The sequence below is a fragment of the Coccinella septempunctata genome, chromosome 4, assembly GCF_907165205.1.
Source record: "Coccinella septempunctata chromosome 4, icCocSept1.1, whole genome shotgun sequence".
NCBI lineage: Eukaryota > Metazoa > Arthropoda > Insecta > Coleoptera > Coccinellidae > Coccinella > Coccinella septempunctata.
In genome coordinates this window covers 3,264,892-3,282,734 of record NC_058192.1, presented here as the reverse complement: position 1 = coordinate 3,282,734, position 17,843 = coordinate 3,264,892, and the positions used below count along the sequence as shown (strand labels likewise).

The 17,843-nt window shown below is 36.5% G+C and overlaps 2 protein-coding genes and 1 non-coding gene across 8 annotated transcripts; 2 read left to right on the top strand and 1 right to left on the bottom strand.

The window, feature by feature from the left end:
* The first annotated feature begins 101 nt into the window (after nt 1-101).
* On the top strand, nt 102-5,990 carry LOC123311100 (dystrophin-like). 3 transcript variants are annotated; one of them, XM_044894877.1, is made up of 8 exons: nt 102-703; nt 1,276-1,620; nt 2,418-2,768; nt 2,855-3,167; nt 3,538-3,998; nt 4,070-4,440; nt 4,495-5,088; nt 5,146-5,990. In XM_044894877.1, the coding sequence occupies exons 1-8, from the start codon at nt 452-454 to the stop codon at nt 5,333-5,335; spliced, it is 2,877 nt and encodes a 958-aa protein (XP_044750812.1). In that variant the 5' UTR covers nt 102-451; the 3' UTR covers nt 5,336-5,990. The 3 variants fall into 3 exon arrangements, with proteins under 3 accessions (XP_044750812.1, XP_044750811.1, XP_044750813.1); XM_044894876.1 differs by having other exon boundaries at nt 1,243-1,620; XM_044894878.1 differs by lacking the exon at nt 1,276-1,620.
* Nucleotides 5,991-7,754: 1,764 nt separating this feature from the next.
* Trnaa-cgc lies at nt 7,755-7,826 on the bottom strand. The gene has a single exon. It is a non-coding gene; the product is annotated as a tRNA-Ala (tRNA).
* A 471-nt stretch (nt 7,827-8,297) lies between these two features.
* LOC123311867 (glycoprotein 3-alpha-L-fucosyltransferase A) lies at nt 8,298-16,393 on the top strand. 4 transcript variants are annotated; one of them, XM_044895975.1, is made up of 5 exons: nt 8,298-8,617; nt 11,825-12,233; nt 13,093-13,433; nt 14,353-14,656; nt 15,136-16,393. In XM_044895975.1, the coding sequence occupies exons 2-5, from the start codon at nt 11,849-11,851 to the stop codon at nt 15,441-15,443; spliced, it is 1,338 nt and encodes a 445-aa protein (XP_044751910.1). In that variant the 5' UTR covers nt 8,298-8,617; nt 11,825-11,848; the 3' UTR covers nt 15,444-16,393. The 4 variants fall into 4 exon arrangements, with proteins under 4 accessions (XP_044751910.1, XP_044751908.1, XP_044751909.1 ...); XM_044895973.1 differs by having other exon boundaries at nt 8,299-8,514; XM_044895974.1 differs by lacking the exon at nt 8,298-8,617 and adding an exon at nt 10,143-10,336.
* The last annotated feature ends 1,450 nt before the right edge of the window (nt 16,394-17,843 follow it).

The window sequence follows — 17,843 nt, the reverse complement described above, 5'->3', positions numbered from 1 at the left end:
GGAATATTAGCAACAAGCAAATACTTTGTCCCCCATATTAGTTGAAATTAAATTCTATGTTTATTGTTCAAATGTCTAACCTCAATTTTTTTATTACATTTAGATAAATTCTGAATGAACCTTGAAATTTGGCCCTTGGTAGTCTTCATTTCTCTTCAATCGCAATCAATTCGTTTTCATTGATTTGTTATTATAATCATAATGTAGTAGCTAGAAAGAAATCGAATTGGGGTTAACTCAGAATGTCTTGCGCGGTCATCAACCCTGTCATATTTTGTAAATTAAATACCTACATCGATCTGTGATTGGTGAATACGGGCAGTAGCATAGGGCGAGGATTGTCAGAAGTTCCGAGTTTCCTAGTACACCCAGATTTGATTAAAAAAGAAAGATGTGAATGAAAGAGTAGGTAAAAATACTCGTCTGAGCTGCGATCGACATTTACTGCAAAATGCAGAAGAAGGAAGAGAGTTTCGAACAAAAACGAATAGAAATTGAGACATGGCTTCAAAGAATGGAATCCAGGCTAGCTGTCCTAGCTCCTGTAGGACATACTGCTGATGTTTTAGAAGTACAACTTAGGGAACAAAAGGCCTTACATGCCGAATTACATCATTTCAAGGCACAAATTGAAGCTTTTCAGCTTTTAACCCAAAGACTGATCACTGCCCATCAACATGAAGATACTAGTCGATACAAGAAGGTATTTAAAAGCAAGCTTGTTGTGCTGTATGTTTGCTTTTAAGTTGCAGCTTTGAATTTTCGAGACCATTAGCTCTTGAATAATCTTAGGAATCTTCATAGACCTGGGGAATGAAATGACATAATTATAGATTTTATTTCCAAGCTTTTGTAATGGGCAGATGATTTGTTCTGAAACGATTTCAATAACAATAAATTAATACTTTTGACCATAACAAGAATGGTGAACTTAAAGGATACAAAACGATCCAAATTGTTAATCCTAATAATATATCTGAGTAGGTCATTGATTTAATTTATGAATGGCTTCAATCAAACGTTTTTCTATTAACTTCTCAGGGGTGTAGTATTTGTTTGAATTTTAATAAAATAGCCTTAACTTACAATTTTCATTATGAGTTGAGTTGAATATATTTGAATTTATTTTGTTTATTTTGAGCTCTGCAACTAATACCTGATTGTTTTTGTCTCGAAAATTCACGCACATTAATGCTTTTTATGTGTTTTTTTTTAGATTGCATTGAATTATATGTGTTACAGGCTAACAACCAATCTAACTTTCACTTTTTCAAGTCTGCAGAATATATTAATCAACATTACACTCGTCTCGATGCATGCATCATCAATAGAGGGAAACTTTTGCACTCGGCTTTAAGTTCTCTCCAAAATCTGGACCGATCTCTAGATAAATTTCTTGCTTGGTTGAGTGAGGCTGAGTCTGTCGTCGAGACTTTAGAGGGTGAAGTAGAGTCGAGAAGAGCCACACAGCAATTGAAAGAATTGCAGGCAGATATTGAAAGGCAGACTACGACTCACGCTGCTTTAAAAGCAGCTAGCATGACACTTTTGGGATCGCTTGCACCAGAAGATGCTTTAATGCTTCAGCTAAGGGGTGACGAGATGGAACGTAGATGGCAGGTTAGTCAAAGTTGTTGATATTTTCAAACTCTGCAAGTTTAGGTGTTTTTGAGAAGTTTTTGTTTGCTTGAAAATCACGTTTTCATTTCCAAATGCACACTTTTTATGTTTTTTTTTCTCTATCTTGTTAACAAGCATTTGTTTTGCACCCCTTATATTTTGAAAAAAAAAATTTATCACAGAATCCGTTTCAGAGGAAGTAGATTGAGAATATTTCTCTGACTTTGTTTTCTTTGATGATTGATGCTTATGGCCTAAAGATATTGAAGTGAATTCATCTCGGGGCTCAGTATTTAGTCGAAACTGAAAAATTGAAGTGTAGTGTTAGGTTACAATAACATAGCCTAACCGTTTTGTAGCTTTATGCATGCTGAAAAATCATCTTCGATTCATATTAAGAAGAATGTGTTCCCTACGAAAAATATTAACCCATAAAAATTTTAATAAAAGAACATCATAAAATCAATTTCTTGCATCTCCATTGATGCTCCTGATAGTTTCAAGAAAATCATCTCTTTACTAGAAGCTTTTTCAGTTTTTTTATATGATGAAAGATACCATGGAATGAATGCATGTTATTTTGCTTATAGATAATAAAATTGAAATTGAGAACAAATAATTGATGGCAAGTTTTTGTAATATGTATGTAATATTCCTGGGGTGCTTTTATTGATAAGGATCTAACTAGTTGAAATATTTCTTAGATTAAAAAAATCATAAACCGATTTGTTTGTAGAATTTGGAAGAAATCAGTTCTTCGCGTAGTTGTGGAATACCCTGAAATTATTTCTTTATAGGCGCTGAAAACGAACACATCGGACCTTAAAAATAGACTCGAACATAACGCGGATTATTGGGGTGCTCTGCTTCTTTCGCTAAGAGAATTGACAGAGTGGGTTATAAGAAAAGACACAGAATTGGGATTAGCGGCTCGCCAAGACGACCATAGGGCCTTCAGACAACAGCTGGAGGACAAGAGACCGTTGGTTGAATCAAGTTTGAGAAGCGCTAGACAGTTTGTAGCCGGGGATCCTTCCAGTGAACTGGCTAGAAACCTTCGTAGGGAACTCGTGAAGTTGTCGGATAAATGGAATTCTCTCATAGATAAGTCGGATAAATTGGCGACAAGATTGGAGCAAAATAACGCTGTATGTATGTTTTGAGTCCCCTTCGAAGATGCTCATTGGGTAAATATCATAATACATCTAATTTATTTCATGAACGCTCATTATAGAAATTGAAACTCCTCACGATGAATCTGGAAGAAGCTTCAACAGCCGTTTCTCGTCTGGAAAAAGCTACTCTGAGTTGGAGTGGCCCGAGAAGTGCGGCTGAAGCTAGGGAACTGTTGAAGAGCCTCAAGAACTTAGAAACTCAACTGCCGCCTCTGCAGAGATCGCTGGAAGAGGCTCAAATGCAGGCAGCCACCCTAACCGGCGCTTTACCGAACAATTTGGCCTTTCAGCTGGAAGACTGCAGCGCCAGATGCCGAGCACTGCAGAACGCCATAAGGGAGAGGAGGGAACAATTGACGAATAGTACTCAAGGTATGAGATTCTATAAGGCTCGTTCGTAGAGTGGTTCACAACGGTTGTGAACTGCACAGAGCAAGCGTAAATGGATTGTCGCTACCCTAAAATGGAATTGCGCTTGCTCTGTACAGTTTGCAACCGTTGTGAACCACTCTACGACCAAACCTATAATGTCCTTGCCGTGTCTGTCCATCTGTTTGTGATAAACTCAAGAAATACTGAACGGATTTTCATGTAGTTTTCACCAAGAAACAGAATGATTCATGAGGGAGGTTTAGGTGTATAATTTGTTGAAATATTACTATAAAAGTGTTGAAAATGTTCCATGTTGTAGATCTGAATTATTGATTTCGTTCATAAAGAAAGACGTCTTGAATATTTTAAGGAGCGGTATCACCTGGCCCTCCAAGTGTTCAGCCACCTTGGGAACGAGCAACCACGCCTAATAAAGTGCCCTATTACATAAACCACAGCACGGAAACCACGCATTGGGACCATCCCCAAATGCTCGATCTGGCAGCTCATCTGCTTCAGCTCAACGAAGTTCGCTTCTCCGCCTATAGGACAGCTTTAAAACTTCGAGCGCTACAGAACAAACTGTGTTTAGACCGCGTACCGCTTCAGACTGCATCCGAGGCCTTCGATCTGCATGGTTTACGCGGACAAAACGATAAGATCCTGGACGTGGCCGACATGGTTCTCATACTGAGGGCGATTTTCGAGAATGCAGCATTAGAACATCCCGATGTGGTAGATGTACCGCTTTGTGTGGATCTAGCCCTAAACTGGTTGTTGAATGTTTACGATAGTCAGCGTACGGGTCAAATAAGGGTTCTTAGTTTTAAGGTAAATCTATTCGGTCTCGATGCATGAACTTTTATTTTAATCTAGCATATAGTTACAATTTATTCTTCAAGGTTGGCCTTATATTATTGTCCAAAGGACATTTGGAGGAGAAATACAGGTATTTATATCGCCTCATAGCAGACCCCCAGCAGAAAGCGGATCAAAGAAAGTTAGGTTTACTTTTGCACGATGTACTTCAAGTTCCTAGGCAGCTCGGTGAGGTAGCAGCTTTCGGAGGCTCAAACATTGAACCCAGTGTTAGGAGTTGTCTTGGCGACAGGGAAGATTTGGAAGTGACCCATTTCCTGGCTTGGTTGAACCAAGAACCCCAGTCTTTAGTGTGGTTACCAGTTCTACATAGGTTAGCTGCGGCAGAAACAGCCAAACATCAAGCGAAATGCAACGCTTGCAAGCAATATCCAATAGTGGGACTTAGATACAGGTAGGAAATACCAAATTATCATTTTGCTTATAGTGAAAATGATAAAACTTTCAGGTGTCTGAAATGTTTCAACTTTGACATGTGTCAGGCTTGTTTCTTCTCCGGTCGACTGACGAAAAGTCACAAACTCTCCCACCCGATGCATGAGTACTGCGCTGCCACTACTTCTATCGAAGACATGCGGGACTTTACGAAAGCCTTGAAGAACAAGTTCAAGAGTAAACGATACTTCATGAAGCATCCGAGAGTTGGTTATCTTCCGGTAAGGTCGGTTCTGGAAGGGGACGAGTTGGAAAGTCCGGTGGCATCGCCGCAGCACAACGATATGCACTCGAGACTCGAAATTTACGCGAGTAGATTGGCGGAGGTCGAATTGAGAGCTGCGTCCCCCGACGAGGAGCACAGATTAATCGCAGATTATTGTCATTCGTTGGAAGGGGCGCCTGCGAGTCCGGGTCAGCTGATGATGGTTATCGACGAAGAGCAGAGGGCCGAACTGCAGGATATGATCAGGGAGTTGGAGGCCGAGAACGTGGCTTTACTTCAGGAATACGAGCAGCTGCAGCGGGGAACCGCACCGCAACCACCCCAGCAGCCCCAGCACGACGTTTTGGCGGAAGCCAGGCTTCTGAGGCAACATAAAGGACGGTTAGTTAACCCTTCCTCAGTTTTGAACGTAACGACGGATTTAATGTCGTTTTTCAGGTTGGAAGCCAGGATGCAAATACTGGAGGATCATAACAGGCAGCTGGAAGCGCAACTGCAAAGATTACGACAACTACTCGACGAACCCACAACCTCGACGTTACAAACGAGAAGCGTGACCGCTTCGCAACTGAATCAGGATAATCCTGGTAGGGTGAATCAACCACCTCCACCAGCCGATCATCGTTAAAGAAACGCACATAACATATTATGTCTTCTAACCATATCGCCACAATGCTTGACTATCATATCTAGTTAGTGTGATTCCGAAAGTAATGAGATGAATTATTAGAGAAAGCTTTAAATGTGGAGATGTCACAAGAAATCTTTCATAACATTGTTGCTTGGGGTTTTACCTAGTCTGTGTAAGCGTGTAGATGAAAATGCGAAAATCAAAAATGAGGTAGGTTAGGAACCGAATGTGGAAGATGGGCATTAAATGGTTTGTACTTATGTTTAGGGAATGTAACTTTACAAGTGATTTTTAACGTAGACTAGCACAAAGTGCGTTTAAAGGGTAAAGCCCAACCTCTACAACTCGAAAGTAGTGCACTTTGATTTAATATAGAAGGCCTACTTTTTTCCTGAAATTCATGGCATATTCGTGATCTACGACCTCGAATTAATCAGTAAAATGACCTGTTTCGATATACCTAAATGAAAATTTTTTTTTGGAGCGCGGGTAACGACAAGTGTCAGACGAAATTATTTTGAATCCAAAATTTTTTATTTTTCGAATGATATCGACCCAGGTGATTTTTTTGACTAATTTGAGGTCGTAGATAACGAATATGCAAATAGATTTTTTTGTAGGATCAGTATTTTGGGAAATAAATCATTTTTATTGGAAAATTTCGAAAAAATTGGTCAACTTTGAGGAGCTGTAGCAGCCATAAAAATGGCACTGGACATATGCTGATTTTTTTGGTGATAGATTAATTCTTTGCGAATGAAAAAATTCAAAATTCATTCACCTACCGCGAGCAATTCAGATTTTATGATTTTTTTCGCGAAGGTCCAAAATTTTCGATTTTCCATCGACCATAACTTGAAAACTAATCCTTTCAGCAAAATTCTGTTTGCATATTCGTAATCTACGCCCTCGATTCAGTAAATGATCCAATTTTGGTGAAAATCGGGGAGATAAAATTTTTTTCAAATTTTCCATACATATGTATAGAAAAAATTGCGATTTTTTGAAAAAAATTTTTGGTCTCCGATCGAAACCAAATTTATACTGGTCACTAATTGGAGGGCGTAGAACACGAATATGAAAACAGATATTTTTAAAAAAATTTATTTTTCAAGTTATGGTCGATGGAAAATTCGAGATTTTGGACCTTCGCAGAAAAAATCATAAAATCTAAAATGCTCGTGGTGGACAAATGAAATGTGGTTTTTTCCATTCGCAAAGAATCAATCTTTCACCGAAAAAATCAGCATAGGTCCAGTGCCATTTTTCTGGCTGCTACAGATCCTCAAAGTCGACCAATTTTTTTGAAATTTTCCTCTGAAAGTGTTTTATTTGCCAAAATACTGATCCTATGAAAAATCTAGTTACATATTCGTGATCTACGACCTCGAATTAGTCAGTAAAATGACCCGGGTCGATATAGCTGAATGAAAAAAAAATTTTTTTTGGAGCTCGGGTAACGAGTATCAGACGAAATTATTCTGAATCCAAAATTTTTTATTTTTCGTACGATATCAACTCGACTCATTATTCGACTAATTCGAGGTCGTTGATTCCGAATATGCAATAAAAATTTTCCTAGGAACAGTTCTTTGGGAAATAAATCACTTTTAGTGGAAAATTTCGAATTGAATTGGTGAACTTTGAGGAGCTGTAGCAGCCAGAAAAAAGGTACTGACCGTATGCTGATTTTTTGGTGAAAAAATTCATTTTTCATTCAGATTTCTTGGTTTCAGAAGATCTTTGAATGGACATACTTCGATCATAATTTGACCCAAGAATTCTCAAAACTGCATTAGCGATAAAGCTTTGTGAAATCGGGTATTAGAAAAATCAATATTCCAAGATCCGAATTGGAATCTGTTGTTAAGGTTGAGTATAAGTAATATAATAAGTGAATAATACGAGAATATTAGTTAGGTGTGAAATTAAACGCAGGAGAATAAAAGAAACATTGCAATCGCGTGTATCTGTTGTTTAGATAGAGATATAGAGAATGTCCAATAGTATTGTAGCATTTCCCATCCCCCAGATGTAGTAACCAATTTCTACAAAGGAGAAAATAATGATTGAATCGAATGAAAGATTTTTTGTGCCATTTTATACTAACAAGAAGTTCGAAATTCGAATGCATTTTATAAGAGATATTTATATTAATTGATTCTCAGTTTTATATTTTGATGATATTCGTTTTATGAAAGATGTACTGATTGATTATTTATGAGTTATACTTTTATTGAAGTATATAATATATACATATCATAATTATCGAGTTTTTTTTTCACCCTTTACATAATATCGAGTAGCCAAAAAAAAAAGATGTTATTCTTTTGAAACTATGTTTCAAGTCCTTCAAAAAAATCTAGTAGACATCACCAGTATGATGAGGAAGTCACCAATTGAATAAAAAAAGTTGTGGAGGAGCTGGGATTTGAACCCAGGACTTTCAGCATGCGAAGCAGACACTCTACCACTGAGTTACACCCCCTGTTGAAAGTTGAGTACGATTGGTAGGTTATAAGAAACAGAAGAAGGGTAGTTCCCAAAAATCACGTTGGTGGTTCCCAACTTCAACGAGTATCGGATGCGCTTGGCGCCATTTTCAAACCCAAAAATGCGTACTCTTTATGGGTCTCGAACAATTGGAAAATCCCTCCAAAATTCTGCACATTTTCAATACTCTTAAACTTTCTGCACATTTCTCAGGTACAAATCGAAATTGAATTCTATATTTACGAGTTTGAGAAAACTTTCCGAAATCCTTGAACATCACAGCTCATGGTGGATTTGAAATAATCAGAAAAAAGTCTGGTACTAGCTAAGCACCACTTCTGAACACAATATAATTTCGAAATTGCTAGCCTACTTTGACCGAACGCTGGCTTCAAGTACGAAAATAACAGACGCATATTCATGCTGGCAATTTATCGCGTTCGTAAATTGTAACACGATGATCGGAAGAATAAACTTCGCAACGCCCCTCAGAGACGGAGTTTCGCATTTTTAAATGTCTGTTTGGGCCTGTGGGGACTCGCAGGCTCGTGTTCTTCGTCGACTGCGCACTATCGAATTTTCTATATGGATTTTCCGAGCCGAGGCGGCCGAATTGGAAAGATGGTCTCGAAGGCAGCAGTGCACCCCGGAGCAATGCGGTCGTATGACACCCCTTTCAATAGGTGAGTCACCCCGGAGGTTTCGGTTCAGACGAATTATCACTGTTTCGTTCTAATGGGGGAGTTTTGAGTGGTGGAAAATGACGAGTATTCTTGCATTTGATCGGTATGTTTCACAATTTTTCATGCCAAAGAATGTTTATTCTTCTTTTCCCCTGATTTTCTTCCCTAGGGGTAGAAATTGGAAGTTTTCTTTCATTATTTATGCGGTTGTACATTTTTGTAGCATCAATCACCAACGAACTGAGATTTTCCACCAAGACCAACAGCTTCAATTCGTTTTTCTTTCCGTTTTTAAACTTTTCAACCCCCCTCACTCACTTATACTCAACTTATTCTTTAAATAAATACAAGGGAAAAACTCAAATTTAAAATTTACTTGACTATTTGGGGAACACTCCATTAATTGTCGTAAAAAATGAATTAATTTTTGAATTTTGATGTATCTACTAAATTTCCATCGAAACTATGATCTACTATCAATTGATTTCTGGTTATCTACATTTACATTCAAAATTTCAAAGAAAATAATTCAATTAATAAACTGAATTTAACCAGGAAGGATTGTAATTCCAATTATTCAATTTAATAATTTTCACCTTTTTTTTTCTCTCCAGATCAAACTGTAAATATCATGCTCAATATTTTCTCTTAATTTTCAGAAATTTAGCCCATGTTTCAAGTATATAATGCCAAAATTTTGCATACTTATTTTGTCTAGTTATTTTGTCGTAAAATTTTTATCGCACATAAATTGCTTTTGACTCCCTCCCAATAGTATCTATAAAAAATCGCTTGATGATAATCCTGACTGAATTTTATCTTATTTGCACTTCGAAAATGTTTATAGTTATTTTATTCACTGGGGTTTCCCTATGCAAATTATTTGAGATGAATCTTTTAAATTTCGTAGAAAACGTTATCCATGTAAAAATGTATAAACATTTATGTTTATATTATTTCAGGATGAATATTTGTTATCGCATAAAACAAATGCACTCTATAAAGAATATTGATTGATTCATACAGACAAAAAATTGTAGGTCTCAGATCGTTATAGAAATAATGGCAAATTACTCAACTTTCCATGATGATTTTTTCACATAATGATATGACAGTTCTGTCGGGATCTCAATGAACAAATTGGCTTCTCTGACACTGGAAGATATATCTAATCAATTACTATTGAGTAATTCGTTGAAGAAAATGAATGAAACCATCCTAGATCAACTAATTAATAGAAGTGGTTCTGCTTCCGCCCAATTAGTTGAAATTAAAGTTTTATTCCACACATTTGATTTCGCCAGTGATGACTTCAACTAAAAATTGAATAGGTACCTATTTCGAAAAATAGCGTAGAAAAAGAAGCAGAAAAGACCATATTCGAAGACTAGGTATAGATTGTAAACAAATCTTTTTTCATCAAGATATGATTTCTTATTATTCATCGATGATAAGAATTCGAAATCTTCGTTTATAAATACAACCTAATTAGTATGCATATCAAACAACATTAATTATATTCAACCATATTCATAATTCATAGTACACTAGAAATTATATCAGGAATAGTTAATATTCATATGGAAATGATCTCATCATTGCATCTCCATTTCCAAATCTCGAGATTGTATTGAGACTGTGTTATAGGAAGGGATGTGGTTAAATATTACACCAATTTTCTGCCTTTTCCTTGTTACTGATAAGCAATGTGACAGTCGGTATAATTTTGTGATAAAGCACCTTGAAATTATTGGGGAATACGATAAAAGGCCGTTTTCTTCGCCTTTTATTTATGTTTGTTCTGATAACTACGACCTACTAGGTATGTTTCAAAAGTATTACATTTTGCTTCTTTTTTGCTTTATAAAGAAAGTGTAGTTTGCAATTCAATCTATTGTCGATTATTTTGCATGGCTTAATGTGTGGAAATCGAATTTGACTTCATTCATTCAAAATACTGGTAATTTATTTTCGATTTCGAAAAATTCAAAAAATTTCACATCACAGCAGTTAAGTTTGCTTTTTGAAAACTTTCGAGAATTCACTATTATCGATTCATCCTATATTTTCGTTGAAATGTTTAGCAAATAGTTGAAATTAGCCTTTCATTCGACAAAATTATTGAGTATGGTTAATGAATTTTCGCTTTTTTGTATCCAACGAGTTTCAAACATAACCAAAAATTGGGAATGCCTGATTGAACCTAAATTTCCTTTGTTGATAAACCGTTATGGTGTTGGGCAAATGGTGACAATGACCAAATTGAAATTTGCAATTCAATATATATTGTTTATTACTACGCATTGCTTGATGTGTGGAAATTATAAACACAATGCTTCAGATATATTCAATCGAATTTTGCTTATTCATTCGGAATACCTACCTAATGTTATGGATCATTCAGACATTTCACATCTTCCTCTAATTTTTAGAACTTGATTTCCTCCTAACTTCAAGAGGATCTCATATCTCAAGTAAAGATTTGTTTTGATTTACCCTGGAAAACTTATTATCAAGGAACAGTTTTTGAGCCAGAAATGGATAAAAGAACTTGCGCATTCCCTGAAGGAAATTTTCAAGTAAGCCAGAATAAAATTTAAAACTATAAACCTAAGTTTCGATATCTATTCTATGTATACCTACTTTGATAAAATATACTACAGTTAATCGAATTCTAATTTTCCTGATACACATAGGTGTATCAGTCCATCGCTTATACGAAAAACATTTCGTACTATTCAAACAACTCTCACTAATGTTGTTCGTTATTGAATCAACAAACAGAAATATCGTTGGATATAGCAAACCTCTAGGTAATGTAATTTATGATAACAGCTAATTCCTGCATATTACTTATCTTATGCAGCCAATTTATGCAAATAAAATTGGGATATCCTATTCGATAGTTCCATTGCTGGAAATATAACTTCATAATTATATATGACTGAGTTATCCTGATTGATCCACAATGTTTAAATGTAAGTATGAGTTGGAATTATATAATAAACCTTTGGAGTTGAGCAGGAAAAATATCCCTTGAGATTTTCGACTCATCTTGAACGTAGAAACATATTATCTTATCAACTATTATAGCTATTCAGAAAAACTTTCTTAGCTCGACTATTTAATGGGGAAATTTAAAAGACGATTGACCTTTGTGCGAGATTTCAAGCGTTTTTTTCTAGTTTTTGAGTTCTGAAATTGTCGAATGCTGGCTGTGTATAAGGAGGTGTATACTGTATAGATTCTCCTTCCCCTCAAACTCCTATGGATGCTCGAAATACTCACATAACCCGTGGTATCCTTCCAGATGAGAATGGGGTCCATCTGAACTATGCCACCCCGTGTTTCGTTGCGCAAGGTTTGCTTAGTTGTCGTACTGGTGGCCGCCCTCTTTCTGTTCGTCTCGATCCAAGACGGCTTCTCCTGGTACACAACCAACAGGTACTACTGGAAAACGAATCAAGTGCAAGATGAACCCCCTAAAGTACAACCCTCCGTCCCAAAACCGCAGACAAAGGCGGAACCAGAACCCCCCGTAGTGACAAAGAACCCTGAGGAGGATGCCTCTGAGGTCAGGCCCAAAGGCAAGGCTTGGTTCTTCAGGGGAGGTACGGAATATCCGGAGAACTTGAAGGGTCACCTGAGGCTGTTTCCGGAACAGCATGAGGGTGACAGGATCGAGGAGCAGCTGATGTATGTACCGGAGGAATATCAAGGTAATATTGGCGAACCATTGCTTGTATTTCCATGTTTTTTCACATCAAGTATTTACGAAAAATAGCAAGTTAATTTCACGCTGACATTAAGAAGTTCATCCCCTTTTTTTGTTGCAAAAACTACTTACCTATCTATCCATTTCTGTCGGAATATGTTGACGATCAAATTCATCAATTACTTGTAGACCCGTGTGAAGTTTCAAAGAATCTCATGAAGTATAATACTTTCTTGAAAATTGATATCTACTATGTAAGTATCAATTGCACAGCAAGAATAATCATTGATGAATTTATTCATCCCAAAGAGTACATAATTTGTCTGTTTTTTCCACTTTTCATTCAGAAAGGAAGTCTCTACGCTGCCTATTAAGATGAAACCATTGATGACTATTGTGGGAGCATTCGCCATTTTGTCACCAATTTAAATAATCATACTGGTACAGATTATAGAGTTAGGATAATCTTTACATACTGATATTTTGAACAACTGATCCTTCCTTGAAATCATTGCTTCTACTCTGAAGTATATTTTCCCAATCTTTCAACAGAAATTATACAAGTCGATCACAATGAAAATTCTCATTTCACAGTAGAGTAGGTAAACAAAATGTTCATGGCATCGAGGCATCACTGGGTCCTTAAAATTTCTATGATCCTCCAAGAATATAAAAGAGTGAATATAAAGGACAAGATAGTACATAATTGATTCTCGATGGATTAACTTCAAAATAAAAATGAAAACTAAAAAAAATACTGTTTATGATATTGCTTTTTTAACGAATTGTGTTATTCCACTTGGAATTGTATTAAATTATTGGTGACTACATCATTATTTCTTCGAGAAAACCCATTTTTCCAGAGTACGAATCGCCCGAGAAGCTGATCTTAGCCTACAATGGTCTAGGGACATGGGCTCAAAAATCAGGATCTCTAACGTTCCACGGGTGTCCAGTCAACAGATGTTCCCTGACAGATGACAGAAACAAGGCGCAAGATGCCGATGCCATCTTGTACAAGGACCACTTCATCCATCCTGGCATAATGCGACCCAAGAATCAAATATGGATCCTGTACTTCTTGGAGTGTCCCTACCACACTCAGAGCATAAGGTTCGCCAATTTGATTAACTGGACGGCCACCTACAGGAGGGACAGCGACCTGGTAGCACCTTACGAGAGATGGACTTATTACGATCCCCAGGTGAGATAACTTCAAAAACTGGCAATTTCAAACTCAAAGGGAAATTTTTTATCGAAGCATGCACCATTTTGCAACTGACGCAAAAATGTGTTTGAAATATGCAATTTTTCAAGTGGAATTGTGAGTTTCTAAGCACGAAAGGTCCGATTTAGCACATTCCATTAGTTTTGATTGAATCTCGTGCAAAAAAACCGAATGTTTTTTGAAATTTTATGTTGGTATCTACCTACTTCAAAATGATCCAGTTTAGCATTTGAAATACCAGTTGTGAGATGTTTTTGAGAAGGTTTTCTCAGAATGAAGGTATATCTGGGAAGCTCTGTCCAATTATGCAACTTTCTTTCGTTCGAATAAGGGAATATCCTGAAATCCTTGGTAGAAGATATAGCTATGGATAACTTTTATTGTTTAATAAAGATAAGAAAGCAGTAAAATTCATGAGTTATGGGTTATGGATGAAAAATCGATAATTTTTACGTGAATTATAACAACTTTGTTCGTTTTTATGATATTGTTCGTGGATGAAACACATTGATCACTAGTTGCCAGAACAAACTTTTGGAAGGAGGGATAACTTTTATTATATACTATTGTCAAGGGAGTAATAGAGAAGTTTCATTCGATTCACGAACAAATATTTGTCCAATAAATACTCAAAGCTGAAGTTGATTCATTATTCGGTTAATTAACAGTAGAATTTTTTATAATTGATAATAAATCAAAGTGTCAGTTCTCTGACTTCAGAACATAGAATTTCACGTAAGATGAGACATGATGCACAAAAATCTAAATGTGATTATTCTTTGCCAACATTCCTGAATACCACACAGCTTTCAAGCCCAATTTCGAACGAATTTAATACCTAAAACTTCCCGCTGCCAATTTCCCAGCCCGATCTTATCTCTCCTAACTTTTCCAGATCAGGAGCAAACCTCAAACGAGGGATTACGCCGCGAATCGAACAAAAAAAGTCGCTTGGTTCGTGTCAAACTGCAGCGCCAGAAACGGAAGGTTGGCTTACGCCAGAGAACTGGGAAAGTACATTTCGGTGGATATTTACGGCACCTGCGGCCCCTTGAAATGTCCTCGAACTGACAAGAAGTGCTTCGAGGTCCTCGAGAAAGAGTACAAATTTTATCTGGCCTTCGAGAACTCCAACTGCAGGGATTACATCACGGAGAAATTCTACGTGAACGGATTGGGTCATAATGTTCTTCCAATTGGTGAGTGGACATTTAGTTACTTATAGTCCATGCAAGAATGATTGACATCTTGGGTGGCTATTAAAAATTTTAATGTTTAGGTTGGCATTAGCCCATAAGTTAAGATTTTGTGTTGCGGAATTAAGGTTGGTATTGTAAATGAAAAGCATTGATGGGTTCCCATAGAGTTCAATAATGAAAAGTGATCTACAATAAGTGAATCTATGCACTGAACCACTGACTGACAGTAATTGGAATTTTGTACTGATGTTTATGTCCTTAATTCATTCGTACAAATTGGAAACATTATTCTATCATTGCTGAATGCAGATTTATGTGTTCTGAATTCGAATTTTTCATCTTTTCAAATGCTTTTCTAGCTTATATTTATTTATTCCAGTTCTGTGATCAAAACTACAGAAATTATTGAAGCTCTTTTATGATCAGATATTAAGTTTTTATTCATAAATCCGGCTTTTATTTGAAATTTTCACTTCAAGTTATGGGTGCGAGGCCTGAGGATTACCAGAGAAGCGCCCCAGAAGGCTCCTACATTCACGTGGATGAATTCAACAACCCCCGTGAGCTGGCCCAGTACCTTCATCGGCTGGACAAGGACAACGACCTGTACAACTCGTACTTCAATTGGAAAGGCACCGGGGAATTCATAAATACGTATTTTTGGTGTCGGCTCTGCGCCATGCTTCACGCACCTTTGACTCATAGGAACTACGAAGATGTTAACGAATGGTGGAGGGGTGCAGGAGTCTGTACATCGAAATCGTGGAGGAATTCGGATAATGGATAAGTGGGGAAGGCAGGCACTGAATTTTCCTAGAATTTTTACGGTCTGGAGATGGTGGATGAGAGAAAACGGAGAACGCGTCTTTCCATGTGATTTTGAACCTGAGGTTTATTTTATGAGAAAATTCGTAGATGTTAGATTATTGAACGCCTCAACCCAACACCTATCCTACAAGTAACAAGGGGAATTGATTATGTTTCGTAGAAAAATCAAGGTCGACGTGTACCTGAATGCCATAAGATGTTTTAGAGATAGCAAAACTCATGTCAACTGTTCATGAAGATCTGTCTTGTTGAAAATCATGCCTATCTAAGTTTGGCATGAAAATGCTTAATACTTTTTTACTACGACACCTACTTTGAACCATTCGAACAATTTCTGGCGTTCAGTAATCTTAGGCTTAATACAGTCAGATATATTTTCAACTGAAAGAAACGCAAATGCAAAGTAGCCTCACAGAAAATCTGCTGACATTAAAATATAGTTTGTTCGATTTCTGTTTCAAGAAAAACTTTTACCGCAGTAGGCCCCTTGAAATTATAAAAAGTGGCACACATGGAGGAAAAACTACTGATGGAAAAGGAAATAAGTAAGAATCGTTTACTATTTTCCCATTTCTATAAGTGGATGGGATGTTTCACTTGTCGTGCCGCTGAAAAGTCGTTTGGTTATTTCACTTTGGTTTTTTGAAACTCCAGAAGACTTCTGGGAAATTGAATTCCGGAAAATGAATATATTTTCTTTGTTTCTCATTAGAATGAGAATAGGGGAAAAACTTGTTTCCTATCTAGTTTTTCCAGTTATAAGTGTCAACAAATATCGCACAATCTAAGGCGTAAAATCCTGTAGTAAATTCCTGAACACTTTTATAACCGAAATATTGTGATATTAATGAATATTGTAAAAGGAGATATGTGACAAGGGAAGAAATTGTAAATAAAAATGATGTTTTGGAGAGTTTTGATTCACAACATACATAATGTTTTTGGTTCTCAGTAGAATATTTTATTGCACTTTGTGTGAAACGAACGATTTGTGAAAACCTGGTTTTCTTGAACTGATATAATTAACGAATCAAAATCAATTCTGCTAAGCGATTATGAAAAAGAGGGATGTAACTGAAAAAACTAATTTAGAGATGTGTCGCCATTCATAAAGTCTTCCTACCTAATTTCTACAATTACTAGCAACAAGATACCTACTCTCAAGTATTTTAAGCGACGTGACGTTTCTGTTTAGGATGAATGTGTTGGAAAGTCATTCAAAATCCCAGTCCGAAGGCGGTGATGAATTCGCTGAGGAAAACCTATATCATTTGGAACCCATTCAAAACTTTTTGGGAGCACTTCGGAAGAAAATTATTGCTAGCCAGTCTAGACTTTTTTTTCGAAGAGATATATTTGTTGCTGAAACATAGTTATTTTATAATTAATTTTGAAGACACTTTGAAGAAATAGAGTCGTAATAATAAAGGAACTATTCCAAAACATGACTTCATTTCGGTAGAGATAGGTAGGTATACTTATCTTTACCTATAAATCAGATTTGTGTGTGATTCACTACTTTCTTCTTAAATATCCTCAACATCGTCCCAAACTAATCTCATTTGCGAGTTATATAGAAAGGGTAGAAAAATGTGAACAGTAAAACAATGTAATTGTTTTTCAAAAAACTGGATTGGAAATGACCATTCTGTTGTTCCTTGCTTTCTTGAAAACGACCTATTTTCTGATATCATGTCCATTGAATATTTTAATATTTCACCTTCATCGCAAATTTTACTCTCGAAAGATATTTCATCAACGCTATACAGGGTGTTTTCGATGGTATTTTTTTACCAGAAGGTGGAATATGGGTCAATTTAAATTCAAAGTTTCAAAAGTTGTGATCAGAATGATCGAAAAGTTACGAGAAACAGTTTATCTCCTGAAGACTGAATTAACAATCAATCATGCTTGACCTGTTCAAGTTTTTTAATGGAAAATGAAAATGGAAACTTAGGACGTTCGTATTTCTCATTATCTTGAATAACTTGGAAGATGCCACCATAGTTTTCTTCTCGTTAAAAGATGTCTGCACAGTCTTACAAGACGTAAAAATGGGACTGACATACGATGGCAATAATAGAACTTTGTCAAGGAACAACCTCCCAAGTATTTTGAATTAAGTGTCTCAATTTTTCTACGAGACACAAATGTTTTCAGATGACCCCAAAAAACTATTTAGACTGCCTCAAATCTATTGAAGCAAGGTCTGTCACCTTCTAAAGTTCATTGGACTTGAAGAGATGATAACTGCGCCATTTGGGATTTGGGATTTTTGGCAAAGTTATTTATGATGATTGACCTTTTAAAACAGGTTGAACGGAATCACAACGGTTCACACAGTATTGGGGTTGAACCA

Bases quoted from the DNA above. Each gene is read 5' to 3' on its own strand.
- LOC123311100 (XM_044894876.1), top strand. From the start codon at position 452: ATGCAGAAGAAGGAAGAGAGTTTCGAACAAAAACGAATAGAAATTGAG. The intron at 3,999-4,069 runs GTAAATCTATTC...TTATTCTTCAAG, and splicing joins TAAGGGTTCTTAGTTTTAAG to GTTGGCCTTATATTATTGTC. The intron at 5,089-5,145 runs GTTAGTTAACCC...GTCGTTTTTCAG, and splicing joins CTGAGGCAACATAAAGGACG to GTTGGAAGCCAGGATGCAAA.
- LOC123311867 (XM_044895975.1), top strand. From the start codon at position 11,849: ATGCCACCCCGTGTTTCGTTGCGCAAGGTTTGCTTAGTTGTCGTACTG. The intron at 13,434-14,352 runs GTGAGATAACTT...TAACTTTTCCAG, and splicing joins GGACTTATTACGATCCCCAG to ATCAGGAGCAAACCTCAAAC. The intron at 14,657-15,135 runs GTGAGTGGACAT...TTTCACTTCAAG, and splicing joins TCATAATGTTCTTCCAATTG to TTATGGGTGCGAGGCCTGAG.